The 12,466-nt window shown below is 61.2% G+C and overlaps 1 protein-coding gene across 1 annotated transcript; it reads left to right on the top strand.

Annotated features, from left to right (window-relative positions):
- The first annotated feature begins 4,042 nt into the window (after positions 1-4,042).
- PCK2 (phosphoenolpyruvate carboxykinase 2, mitochondrial) lies at positions 4,043-11,944 on the top strand. The gene is made up of 10 exons (XM_075061351.1): positions 4,043-4,306; positions 6,038-6,283; positions 6,780-6,964; positions 7,054-7,257; positions 7,559-7,746; positions 8,782-8,944; positions 9,169-9,387; positions 9,488-9,625; positions 9,709-9,804; positions 10,249-11,944. The coding sequence occupies exons 1-10, from the start codon at positions 4,278-4,280 to the stop codon at positions 10,701-10,703; spliced, it is 1,923 nt and encodes a 640-aa protein (XP_074917452.1). The 5' UTR covers positions 4,043-4,277; the 3' UTR covers positions 10,704-11,944.
- The last annotated feature ends 522 nt before the right edge of the window (positions 11,945-12,466 follow it).

The following is a 12,466-nucleotide window of genomic DNA, read 5'->3' as shown; positions in this document are numbered from 1 at the left end:
GCTCATAACGAGCTCAGTTCTATATTTTCTCTGATCGGCTCTCCCTGCCTCCAGGATCTGGCTGAGGGGGCCAGGGGGCCCCGCATGTCACATGGGTCCCGCACACGTCTCGTTGGGCCTGGGCCATGTGTGGCACCGGAGCAGCGGGGATGGGCTCATGTTGCTAACATGTCCTTTCCATGGCCCTTGTGTCTCACGGGGGCCGTCCTCTGCCGCCTGTGTCCCCGGTGAGCCTAATGCGTGTCCGTTGGGTGACCCTGCCTCTCCCGTGCCTCTGGTGTGTCAATGAGTCTCCTGTGTCCTTGGCATGTCCCTGGATCTAACATGTCCTTCACATGTGCTTGGCATGTCCATGACTCTCCGTGTCCCTGGCATGTCCTTGGCACATGCTTGGCATGTCTCTGAATCTCCATGTCCCTGGCATGTCCTTGGCATGTCCATGACTCTCCCATGTCCCTGGTGTAGCTGTGAGTATCCTGTGACCATGGCGTGTCCGTCCCTGGCTATCCCTGGAGCCCTTCCCACCGCCCTGGATTCTCTCCCCAGGCTGGATTTGGGGGCAAAGCCTCGGACACCAGGGTCCCTTCCTAGCTCCACCCCCCCGGCTGTTTATCCTTGGGAGATTTGGGGTGGTAAATAGGATCAGAGGGGAGATCTGGGGGAGCAGATGGGGTGAGTGGCTGGAAGAGAAACCAGGGGGGCCTGTCTGAGCTGCCAGCCCCGGCTCCGACTCCAGGCCAGAGATAGAGAGCGGGACACGGGGCCTTTCCCCTCTAGGGGGCGCTGGCTTCCATCTGGCCCCACGGTGGGGACTGGCTGGCTATGGGGGGCAGGGAATGGAGCAAGGGGCCTTTCCCCTGTAGGGGGTGCCAGCTCCCACCCAGCCCCAGGGCGGGGACTGTCTGGCTATGGGGGGCAGGGAATGGGGCACGGGCCTGTCCCCCCTAGGGGGCGCCGGGGTAGAGAAATCTCTGTATTAACTATCTCTAGAAATCTTTATAATGTTGGATTGTGTTATTTTGTGTTAAGTATTTTTCTGTATGACATTGCATCTAGCATGATGTTATTTTGTATTTCATATGACTTGGCATTGTGCCTCTCTATTTTCATACAACTTTGTATTAGAAAATTGGTAGAAAACTTTGTATCAAATGTTCTAGCCCCTAAGGATAGCAGAGTTAAAGTAAAAGAAACATGTGCCTTTTTGCTAGAAGTAGAATAAGATCTCCCCCCCCACTCTGTAATCAATTGCCCCATTGACTGAATGAGGTGTGAATGAGTGAGGCTTGGAAGACACCCACCACCAGACAGATACAACAGTTAAAGAGAGAATGGAAACCAGAGCAAAAGACAATACAACTTGTCAAGTGGGCCCAGTAAAGAAGAGTAGACATATTGGCTACATCTACACTCCAGGATAAATTCGAATTAGCTTAAACCGATTTTATAAAACAGATATTATAAAGTCGATTGTGCGCGTCCACACTAGGCACATTAATTCGGTGGGGTGCGTCCATGGTCCGAGGCTAGCGGCGATTTCTGGAGCGGTGCACTGTGGGTAGCTACTGTAAAATAATGAGGCCGATAATGTTGATTTGCGTCCACACTAACCCTAATCTGATATAGTAATATCGATTTTAGCATTACTCCTCTCGTTTTGGAGGAGTACAGAAATCGATATAAGGAGCCCTTTAAATCGCTATAAAGAGCAGTGTAGTGTGGACGGGTGCAGCGTTAAATTGGTTAAAATCGGTTTAACAGCGTAGTGTACGGCCTCAGGGATTAGAAGCAAGCACCTTCTTTAGAAAACACCCTCTCTGAGCAGCGTTGGGCCAACACCCAGAGAAAAGCAGCACAAAGACCAATGGATACAGAGCCAGATTTTGAATCTGGTCTAGATTTGCATAAGAGGGAAGCTGCTATAAATACGAGGTGTCTTGCAGAAGGACCCTGGGTCTCGTCTTGTCACCATCGGAGCATCGATCCGGATCGGCAGAAGCCCGGCTCCACCCCTCCCACATCTAACTCACCTGGCCAGTGCAGTTAAGGGGAGCAACTAGCTGGTAACAACAGCAAGTCGGAGTGTGTTTGTGTCTGTGTGTGTGAATGCATGACTGCGATATCTATCTCATATGCATATCCTAGAGAATTAATTAACACCTGTTTTACTAAGAAATGTGGCGTTTTGCCTTAATCCCCCTGAAAAGATCCTGTATACAACACCGGCTCCTCCCGGCCCCAGGGCAGGGACTGGCTGGCTCAAGGGGGCAGGGAATGGGGCACGGGCCAGTCCCCTCTAGGGGGCACCGGCTCCCCCCAGTCCCAGGGCAGGGAGTGGCTGGCTGCAGTTTCAGGGACGTTGTGTCAGTAGCTGACTCACCGATCGCCTGGGTTCCCAGCCAGCCCTTTGCCCTGTTGCAATAACCGCCCCCCCCTCCCCAGTTCCCAGCTGCCCAAGCGCTGTGGTTCCTGGCTCATCATGTGCCCCCCGAGGGCGGCGGGGCAGGGCCCAGAAGATCCAGCACCAGGGTGAGTATCCCATCCCCCGCTGACTCCACGGCGCCCCCTAGAGGGGACGGGCCGCACGCCTCATTCCCTGCCCTGGGGCCGGGTGGGAGCTGGCACCCCCTAGAGGGGATGGGCCATACGCCCCATTCCCCACCCTGTGGCTGGGTGGGACCTGGTGCCCCCTAGAGGGGACGGGCCCTACGTCCCGTTCCCCACCCTGGGGTCGGGTGGGAGACAGCGCCCCCTAGAGGGGTGGGGCCCCGTGTCCCACCCCCTTGAGCCAGCCAGTCTCTCCCCTGTGTAAAACGGGGTGCGGGGCTGTTGCACAATCAGGTTGGGTGACTGGTGTGTGACGCCCCCCCCTGTCACGCTGCCTTCTGGGGGGGGCTCTGGAGTCAGCACCCTGGAAAATGAGGAAGTTGCTGAAAAAGCTGAAGGTGGAGGAGGGGCCTGGGAGCAGAGGGGGAGGGGTCATACAGGGGTTTCTGGGCGCACAGGATGGGGTGAAGTGCAGGGAGGGGCAGCACAGGGTGGAGGGGCTAGGGGAGCACAGGGGCATGGGGGCACAGGGGGAGGGGAGGGGCTAGGGAAGCACGATGGGGCATGGGGGCACAGGGAGGAGGGAGCATCAAAAGGTCAGAAGGAAAGTGGGCCACAGGGGGAGGGGCTGGGGAAAGCACAAGGGGAATGGGAGCCACAGGGGGAGGGCGAATGGGGCGTCACAAGGGGGAGGGCTGGGGAGCAGCAGGGGAAGCGAGGAATGGGGAGAGGGGCTGGGAGAGCACAGGGAGCAAGGGGGCAATGGGGGCACAAGGGGGGAGAGAATGGGGGGCAACGGGGGAGGGGGAATGGGGAGCACAGGGAGCAGGGGGAATGGGGGGCACAAGGGGGAGAGAATGGGGGCACAGGGTGGAGGGGGAATGGGGCACAGGGAGCAGGGGGAATGGGGGGCCACAAAGGGGGAAGAATGGGGGGCACAAGGGGGAGTGGAGGGGAATGGGGAGCACGGAAGAAAGGGGGAATGGGGGGCACAAGGGGAGGGGGAAAGGGGGGGGCCACAGGGGGGGAGGGACTGGTCCTAAGGGACAGGGGAAGAGCTAAGGGGAAGAAGGGAGGGACCATGGGGACACTTCTCAGGTCTCTGCCGCTGATGCCTGGCCACCTGCTTGGGGCCAGAACCTGTAAGTGGCAGCCAGAACATTGACGCACAGGGGCTCAGCGGGGACGTCCACATTTCCACAATAACCGACCCGCCCCCCCTCACCTCCCAGGGGACCCCACAAATAACCGACCCGCCCCCCCACCTCCAGGAGACCCCCCCACCCAAAAAAATAACGACCCGACCACGCCCCCAATCGCCCAGAAGACCCTACAATGACAAACCAGCATCCCCGAGCCCCCCAGGAAACCCTAGCAATAATAAACCCCTACGGTTCCCAACATCGCAGGAAGACCTACAAATAAACAAACCAGCTGGCGGGGCACAATGGGACAGACCCAGAGGGGCGGGGCCTGGACTTCTGGTCCCGCCCCCGTCGTCTGTCTGTCCAGGCAATACCTCCCCTGTCTTACATCATGCGGGGGGGGGCCTGGCCCCGAGCGGCCATATCAGAGCCGGGGCAAGCGGCGGGAGAGACCGATCGCTGGGGGGAGCCCCCCACGGAACCGCTCCGCCCCCCTCTCGGCGGGCTCCCCCCTTAAAACGGGGCCACCCCTCCCCCTGCGAAGCGGCACCCGGACGCTTGGGTCCCTTCTGCACTGTAGGCACGATGCCCGCGCCGTACACCCGACTCCTGGGGTGAGTGCGCCCCATATCGGTCTGTCCCCCTGCACCCCCCGTGTACCCCGATCCCCGTCCCCCTGCACCCCCCGTGTACCCGAACCCCCGTCCTCTGCCCCCCGTGTACCCCGAAACCCCCATCCCCCATGCACCTACCTGGCCCCGATCCCCCGTCCTCCTGCACCCCCCTGTGCCCCGATCCCCGTCCTCCTGCACCCCCGTGTACCCCGAAAGGCCCCATCCCCCGCTGCACTACCTGTGCCCCGATCCCCCGTTCCTCCTGCACCCCCGTGTGTACCCCAATCCCCCGTCCCCCTGCACCTCCCTGTGCCCCCGAATCCCCCTCCTCCTGCACCCCATGTGTTCCCACGATCCCGTCCTGCACCCCCGAACCCCCGTCCTCCTGCACCCCCCTGTTGCCCCCGAACCCCCATTCCTCATTTTACTTCCCTTTTCCTTTCCCCTTCAGTGCCCGCTCTATGGGCGCCCAGGCTGGGGGGAGCGGGGGCTGCAGGTCGGGAGTGAGGCCCGTAGGGTCGGGAGTGAGGGGCACCGGCAGGGCTGGCGGGGGGCGGGGGGGATCCCGTGTTGTGTTTCTCAGGGCTCAGGCCCTCACTTCCTTGTGTTGCCTCCACGTCACCTGCCCCTCCCCCGGCTCCGCCCCCTGCCCCCCCCGGATCGGCGCTGATCCAAAGCGGATCCATGGGGCTTTGTTTTCCCGGGTCAGGGCCGGGCAGGAGCTTGGGGGGGAGACCGAAGGGTGCCCCTCACTCCCGACCCGCAGCCCCCCAACCCTGCCTGCGCCCCTCGCTCCCGACCCGCAGCCCCCCACTCTCCCAGCCCTGGGGAGGGTGCTGCTGCGTTATGGGTGGCTGTGCCCCTCCCCAGAGGCAGCTGCTTTTCTCTGGCTGGGATCCACCCCTGAGCAGGCTAGTGTCCCCAGGGTCAGCGCTGGGGACAGTACGTCCTGGCCGATCCCCTTCTGGGGGGGCTGCCCCCTGTCCCCCCCCGCCACCCCATCTGCCTACCCAGAATCCCCAGCGGCCACCAGGTGAAAGTCCAGACAACGTGTCTTGCCTCTTGGTCTTTGCCCTGCCAGCTGTCCCCACCCCTGTTCCAGGCAGCCTGCCAATCAGAGGCTGCTGTGGGGTACACGCCCTGCCCCCAAGGCCTTGTGAGGGGCATGGGGGAGTGCTAGGCAGGGGGCAGGTTTGGTCCAGTCTAGCAGAGCTCCCTTCCTGCCTGGTGAGGTGGGGGCTGCCTGTGCACGCTCTGACATGCGTGTCACAAGCGTGCGGGGTCTGACACAGGGCTGATGCCCTCACACAAACACGGTCGCTCTCCTTGCACACTCACAGGTCCTCGTGCAAATGCATGTGGGCTTCTGCACCTTGGACATGCGTTGGCACGCCCACCGCAGAGTCACCGCCGCGTGTCCTGGCACCATGAGTGTTGTGCAAATCGGCCTCTGGCTTGGCGTGCTCCCAACAGCTTCTTTGTGATGCATTTGCACGATTATTTTACATCAGGCATTGCCAGGCGTGCTTATGAAAGCACACGTAAACACACGCACTCTTGTGAAAATCTATGCACTCTTGTGGACTCTGCCACGTGGGAGTGTGAGCACATGTGCACACTTCAGTGCAAGCCCACATGCTCTTGTGCATACCCAGAGAGGCTTGTGTGAGCTCCCACGCTCTTGTGGAAGATCTGGCACTAGCCTGTTCTCACCCCCTCTCCCCATTGCAGGCAGGGTGCCCGCTCCCTGCGGTGCTGGTGGGGGGCGCCGGTCCGGTTGGCCCATGCTCTGCGGGTGCCGAGCGGGGACCTGGGCCAGCTGCCGGGCCAGCTGCGGGCGTTTGTGGAGCACGGGGTGCGGCTGTGCCAGCCCGAAAACGTTCATGTTTGCGACGGCTCTGAAGCTGAGAATGGGGCCATCCTGGGGCTGCTGGAGGATGAGGGTGTCATCAAACAGCTGGACAAATATGAGAACTGGTAGGTGCCTCCCGGACGCCTGGGTCCCCTGCCCCGTATCAGTCCATTCCCCTCCCCACCGTTCAAGCCAAAGTACCCACCATCGTTTGCATCACTGTCCCACTCCTACAAACTACCCACAATCCTCCGCTCCTGCTCTTGCAAACTGCCCACAATCCTCTGCGGCAGGTTCCTGCTGTGCCAATTTAACCACAGTCCTTTGCACTGGTGGGGCCAAATTACCCACGATCCCCTGTCGTGCTCTCCCCAGTTACCCACAACCCTTTGCAATAGGCTCTTGGCTATCGTAAAATCCTCCCCGTCCTGATCCCTCCCGCCCAGGGGCTGCGGCCCTGTCCTGGACACTGGGTCCCGTTCCCCATCCTGATGCCTCCCTCTACAGGGACTGCAGCACCGTCCTGGACGCCTGGGTCCCATTCCCCATCCCGATCTCCCCACCGTCCCGTATGCCTGGGGCGCTGAGGGTGGAATGATTCCCTGGCTCTTCCCCGCCCAGCTGGCTGGCCCGGACGGACCCCAAGGACGTGGCGCGGGTGGAGAGCAAGACGGTGATCGTGACGGAGAACCAGCGGGACACGGTGCCCATCCCCGCCGGGGACGCCAAGGGGCAGCTGGGCAACTGGATGAACCCCAAAGCCTTCCAGGAGGCCATGGATGGCCGGTTCCCCGGCTGCATGAAAGGTGACGGGCCCTTCCCCTCTAGGGGGTGCCGGGGGAGCAGGAAACAGGCCCCCATCTCCCTATGCCCATCGCTCTGTCTCGCTCTCCAGGCCGCACCATGTACATCATCCCCTACAGCATGGGCCCCATCGGCTCCCCACTCTCAAAGATCGGGGTGCAGCTGACGGACTCCCCCTATGTGGTGGCCAGCATGCGGATCATGACCCGGATGGGGGCCCCTGTCCTCCGTGCCCTGGGCGAGGGGGAGTTTGTCAAGTGCCTCCACTCTGTGGGGCGCCCCCTGCCCCTGGAAGGTGAGTCCTGGGCTGTTGGTGGGTGCGATTGGATAACTCCCCTGGGCACACACAGCCCAATCCATCCCATGGGTGCATGCAGGGCGGGGGTAATGCCCCAGAGAGACATGCAGCCCCCTAACATTGGTGGGTGCGGTGGGATAACACCCCCAGAGCGACACACAGCTTGGCCCCCAACCTTGGTGGGCGCGGTGGGGTAACCTTCCCGTACCAACCCCGCCTCATTGCTGGTGCAAGCAGCAGGACGATACCCCAGCCACCTTCACCCCCTAATCCCCCATCTCTGCTCCCCACCCCCCAGAGGAGCTGGTGAACAACTGGCCCTGCAACCCCGAGAAGACCCTGATTGCCCACGTCCCTGACAGGCGGGAGATCGTCTCCTTCGGCAGCGGCTATGGTGGGAACTCGCTGCTGGGGAAGAAATGCTTCGCTCTGCGGATTGCTTCTCGCATCGCCAAGGACGAGGGGTGGCTGGCCGAACACATGCTGGTGAGGGGTGGGGCCCGGACGCCTGGGTTCCATCCCCAGCTCAGGTGGAGTCGAATGGGCAGAGCTGGAGGGGCTGGGAGACTGAACTCCTGGGTTCTGTCCCTGGCTCTGGGAGGGGAGTGGGGTCTTGTGGTTAGAGCAGGGGGAGGGGGCTGGGAGCCAGGACTCCTGGGTTCTCTCCCTGGCTCTGGGAGGGGAGTGGGGTCTAATGGTTGCGGGGGGAGGGAGGGGACTGTGAGCCAGGACTCCTGGATTCACTCCCTGGCTGTGGGGGGGGAGTGGGGTCTTGTGGTTAGAGCGGGGGGGAGGAGGGGGTGTGAGCCAGGACTCCTGGGTTCTCTCCCTGGCTGTGCGGGGGGAGGGGCTATGAGCCAGGACCAAAGGCCACTCTGTGTTTACACCCTCGCTCCCCAGATATTTAACGAGCAAATATTAGTTAATAAATGCCCGGGCCCTGTTGACATCCCAGGCGAATGGGGCTGTGTCTGACGTCAATGGGATGGGCAAGTGGCCCCCCAGTTCAACCCCTGGGGGCACTGGCCCCAGGCAGGGGGTCAGAGGGGAGTTATGGGTAATTAGCTCACGCAGGAGGTTGGGTGCAAAGGCTTGTGGGAGTCTGACAGGAGTCAGCCTCTGTTGCAAAGCATGGTGGGTAATCTGACTGCCCAGCACATGAACAGTGAGGAGAATGGGAGTCTGATGCAAAGGATGATGGGTAATTTCGGGAGCAAGAGCCTGTTGTAAAAGATAGTGGGCCAGGATGATTCAGGCACCAAGGAGTGTGGGTAATTGGCCGCAGTAGGGCTATTATGCTGAGGACTGTGGGTAATTGGAGAGTGTGTTGCAAAGGATTGTGGGTAAATTTGGAGCAGCTGGGCTTTGTTGCAACGGCCTGTGGGCAATTGGGTAGCCCACGTCCATGTTGCAAAGAATTGTGGGTAGTTTCCTGCTCTCTGCTGCCCCTGTGCTCTCCCCGGTGGGGTGCGGGGAGCCCCCTGAGCCCCTAATGTTCTCACTCCCCCCGGCCTCCCGCAGATCCTGGGCATCACCAACCCCGAGGGTCGGAAGAGGTATGTGGCAGCCGCGTTCCCCAGCGCCTGCGGGAAAACCAACCTGGCCATGATGAACCCCACGCTGGCGGGCTGGCGGGTGGAGTGCGTCGGCGACGACATCGCCTGGATGAAGTTTGACAGTGAGGGTGAGATCAGGGAGGGGGGCAAAAGTGAGGTGTTGGGGGGGACACGCCGAGGATGGGGGCAGCAGATCTGGGATGGGGCAGAGGGGATGTGGGGGGAACCCCAAGGTGAAGGGCTGGGGAGGGGGGAGCCCATCTGGGGAGAAGGTGTCTGGGGGGATCCAGCGTGGTGATGGGGGGGACTCCCAGGGAGGATCCCACAGCTAACCCCCTCTCCCCTTCCCCAGGCCGGCTGCGGGCGATCAACCCCGAGAACGGGTTCTTTGGGGTGGCGCCGGGCACCTCCATGAAGACCAACCCCAACGCCATGCACACGATACAGCGCAACACCCTCTTCACCAACGTGGGCGAGACGAGCGAGGGGGGCGTCTACTGGGAGGGCATCGACCAGGTCCTGCCCCCTGGCACCTCCATCACCAACTGGCTGGGGCGGCCCTGGGTGCCGGGTAGGGCCACGGCCACTTCCCCCTCCCCCCCACTGCCCGCGGAATGGCGCCCCCCGCCAGCCCCTCCCCACGGCGCCCCCAACCTCTCTCTCTGCACCAGGTGCCAAGGAGCCGTGTGCCCATCCCAACTCCCGGTTCTGCGCCCCGGCCCGCCAGTGCCCCATCATGGACCCGGCCTGGGAGTCCCCCGAGGGTGTCCCCATTGATGCCATCATCTTCGGCGGGAGGAGACCCCAAGGTAACCCCCCGCCCTCCTTTCCCACCTCCCCCTGGACTCCTGGGTCCCTCAGCGGGCTCACACTGCTCTCCCCCTCTCCCCAGGGGTGCCGCTGGTCTACGAAGCATTCAACTGGCGGCACGGCGTCTTCGTGGGCAGCGCCATGAGGTCCGAGTCCACCGCGGCTGCCGAACACAAAGGTAAAGGCCCCCGGAAGCCTGGGTCCCGTTGCTTGGGTCCCGCGCTCCTTTACCACCCCCGCCCGAGGAAACAGGAGCTCTGGACCTCCCATTGCGCCACCCCCATGTCTCCCCACTACCCACAATCCGCTGCACCACTGTCCCGCGATGGCAGGCTACCCACAGTCCTTGGCGCTGGAGTCCTGCAGAGCCAAATCCACCCACAATTCATTGCCCCAGAGTCCTACTCTTGCTGAGTACCCACAATCCAATGTGGCAGATTCTCACAATTCCTGATTTACCCAGTTCTTTGCAATGGCCTCCCCTGATTTACCCACAGTCCTTTGCGCTGCCCTCCCACCCTTCCTGATTATCCGCAATCCTCTGTGGCAGATTCCCGCCATACCCAGTTACTCATAGCTCCCTGGCTGACCTACCCTCCCCGCTTCTCCGCCCCCCCTCTAGGCAAGGTGATCATGCACGACCCCTTCGCCATGCGCCCCTTCTTTGGGTACAATTTTGGGCGCTACCTGGAGCACTGGCTGGGCATGGAGGAGCGGCGCGGGGTCCGTCTGCCCAAGATCTTCCACGTCAACTGGTTCCGCAAGGACGCGGCCGGCAACTTCCTGTGGCCAGGCTTCGGGGAGAACTCGCGGGTGCTGGACTGGATCTTCCGGCGGGTGGAAGGAGAGGAAAGTGCGCGGGAGACGCCTATCGGCTATGTGCCTCAGGAAGGGGCCCTTAACCTCCAGGGCTTGGCCAAGGTGGACTTCCAAGAGCTCTTCTCCCTGCCCAAGGCCTTCTGGGAGCAGGAGGCGTGGGAGGTGCGCAAATACCTGACCGAGCAGGTCAACGACGACCTGCCCCGAGAGGTGATGAGGGAACTCGAGGGGCTGGAGAGCCGGGTGAAGAAGATGTGAGGGGGGGCAGGGAGGAGGCTCGCCAAAGACACAGCCCTCGTGGAGTTTGTTTACATAGCATTCCCCCGCCTTGTCCAATGCCCAACGCCGCTGCCATCTCAGTGCCTTGCTGCGAGTCAGCTGTCATCTTCCCTTGATGGGGGTTGGCCATCTTCTACGCTTGACCGTGGTTCTGCCATCTTGTTTGCTTGAGGAGTCAGCCATTTTGTTCCCTTAATCATGATTCCACCATTTTCTTCCCTCAGTGTGGGCCACCTTCAATTAGCGTAGGCTGGCCATTATCTTTCCTTGACTGTGGTTCTGCCATCGTCATCAACTGACACGGGACGGCCTTCTTCTTTCCTTGACACGGATTGGCTGTTTTTGTTTCCTTGACGATGTCCACCATCTTGGTTCCTGGATGTGGGCTGCCCATATTTCTCCTTTTGACCACGGTTCTGCCATCTTGTTTCCATGCCCGTGAGTCAGCCATCTTGTCCCCTTGAAAGGCTGACCTTCCTTCCAGCCACATTTTCATATAATCACTTGTGAGGTTGGAACATCCAAGCCGGGTGTCACCATCGGGTCCAGCTCTTTACACAAACCGGGGCCACGGCATCTACCGCCAACCCTGTGCTCCTCAAACCCAACATCAGCACACGAACGCAAACCTAGCGTCCTCCAGGCTTAGCTCTGATGGTAAGGCTGATTTTAACCATGATCTGTGCCCCTGCTGCAACACTAAAAAGGAACCACCGTCCATGGCTGGATCTCTCAACCGCACTGACCCTTGGCCACCCGTGACTCAGCCCAAGCCCAGTTCCTAAGCAGTATTAACCCCAAATCAACTCAGGATATGCCATACCTCTCCATCACCACCCATCGTCACCCCAGTGCTCAACGCCCCTCCACAGCTGGGGCACCGGCCAAATTCTCAACTCTGCCACCTGTCCCCCCCTGCGATCCCTCATCGAACCACACCAGGACACCCTGTCCATTTCTCTTTAAGCCCCAAGTCCCACCTTAAACTGGAACCTCCCAAGCCCCGGTCTTCCCCGAGTCCTTGGTCGGTTCTTCCAGCCGCACCGGCCCTCACGAGGGGCTCTCGCCATCAAGCTGAGATGAGCTCAGCAACGCCCCCCCCAACTTCCTTTCCAGCATTTGGCCCCAGGCATGCCCCTCTAATGGACCCTCAGGAAGATTTTGCCTTAACTGCAGGGTGTGACAGCTCCTGGTGGCACCTCCGACCCTGGCCCGGCTGGGTGAAGGGGGGGTTGATGGAGACAGGGAAGGGGGGGGTGAGCCGGGGCAGACGAGCTGCGGAAGGGCCCCTGAGGGGCCCCGGTGACAGCTGCTATTTCCCGGGCGCAGGCAGGGCCGAAGCGGTGGGGACAGGAGCGGAAGCGACACGGAGTTCAGTGCTGGGCTCTGGGTACTGCACGATGGGGTTTTGTTACTAATCGCTGTTAACGAGACACGAGTGTCAATAAAAGGAGTTGAAGGCCCACGGCTGGTTACTGGAGTGGGGAGTGGGGCAGAGAGGGACGGGCAGGCGGGGGCCACGCGGGGACTGTGGCCTCTTTTTGTTCAGCCTAACCTGGGGCCAGGACAAATGCAGAGACTGGTGAACGGGGGGTGGGAAATGCAGGGGAGCAAAGGCTGAAGTTAGGGAGGGGTGGGGGGATGGGGGTAAGGTATAAAGTGTCACTGGATGGGGTGGGGTGAGGGGTGTTAGGGGCCAGGTATAAAGCGTCATGGGATTGGGCCAAGGAGGAAGGCGTTAG

This window comes from Chelonoidis abingdonii, unplaced genomic scaffold, assembly GCF_003597395.2.
Source record: "Chelonoidis abingdonii isolate Lonesome George unplaced genomic scaffold, CheloAbing_2.0 scaffold0024, whole genome shotgun sequence".
NCBI classification, from domain to species: Eukaryota; Metazoa; Chordata; order Testudines; family Testudinidae; genus Chelonoidis; species Chelonoidis abingdonii.
This window is presented reverse-complemented; position numbering and strand designations above follow the sequence as displayed.

Coding starts and splice junctions, on each gene's coding strand:
- PCK2 (XM_075061351.1), top strand. CDS start 4,278: ATGCCCGCGCCGTACACCCGACTCCTGGG. Junction 8,945..9,168: donor GATGAAGTTTGACAGTGAGG/GTGAGATCAGGG, acceptor CCCCTTCCCCAG/GCCGGCTGCGGGCGATCAAC. Junction 9,805..10,248: donor CGCGGCTGCCGAACACAAAG/GTAAAGGCCCCC, acceptor CCCCCCCTCTAG/GCAAGGTGATCATGCACGAC.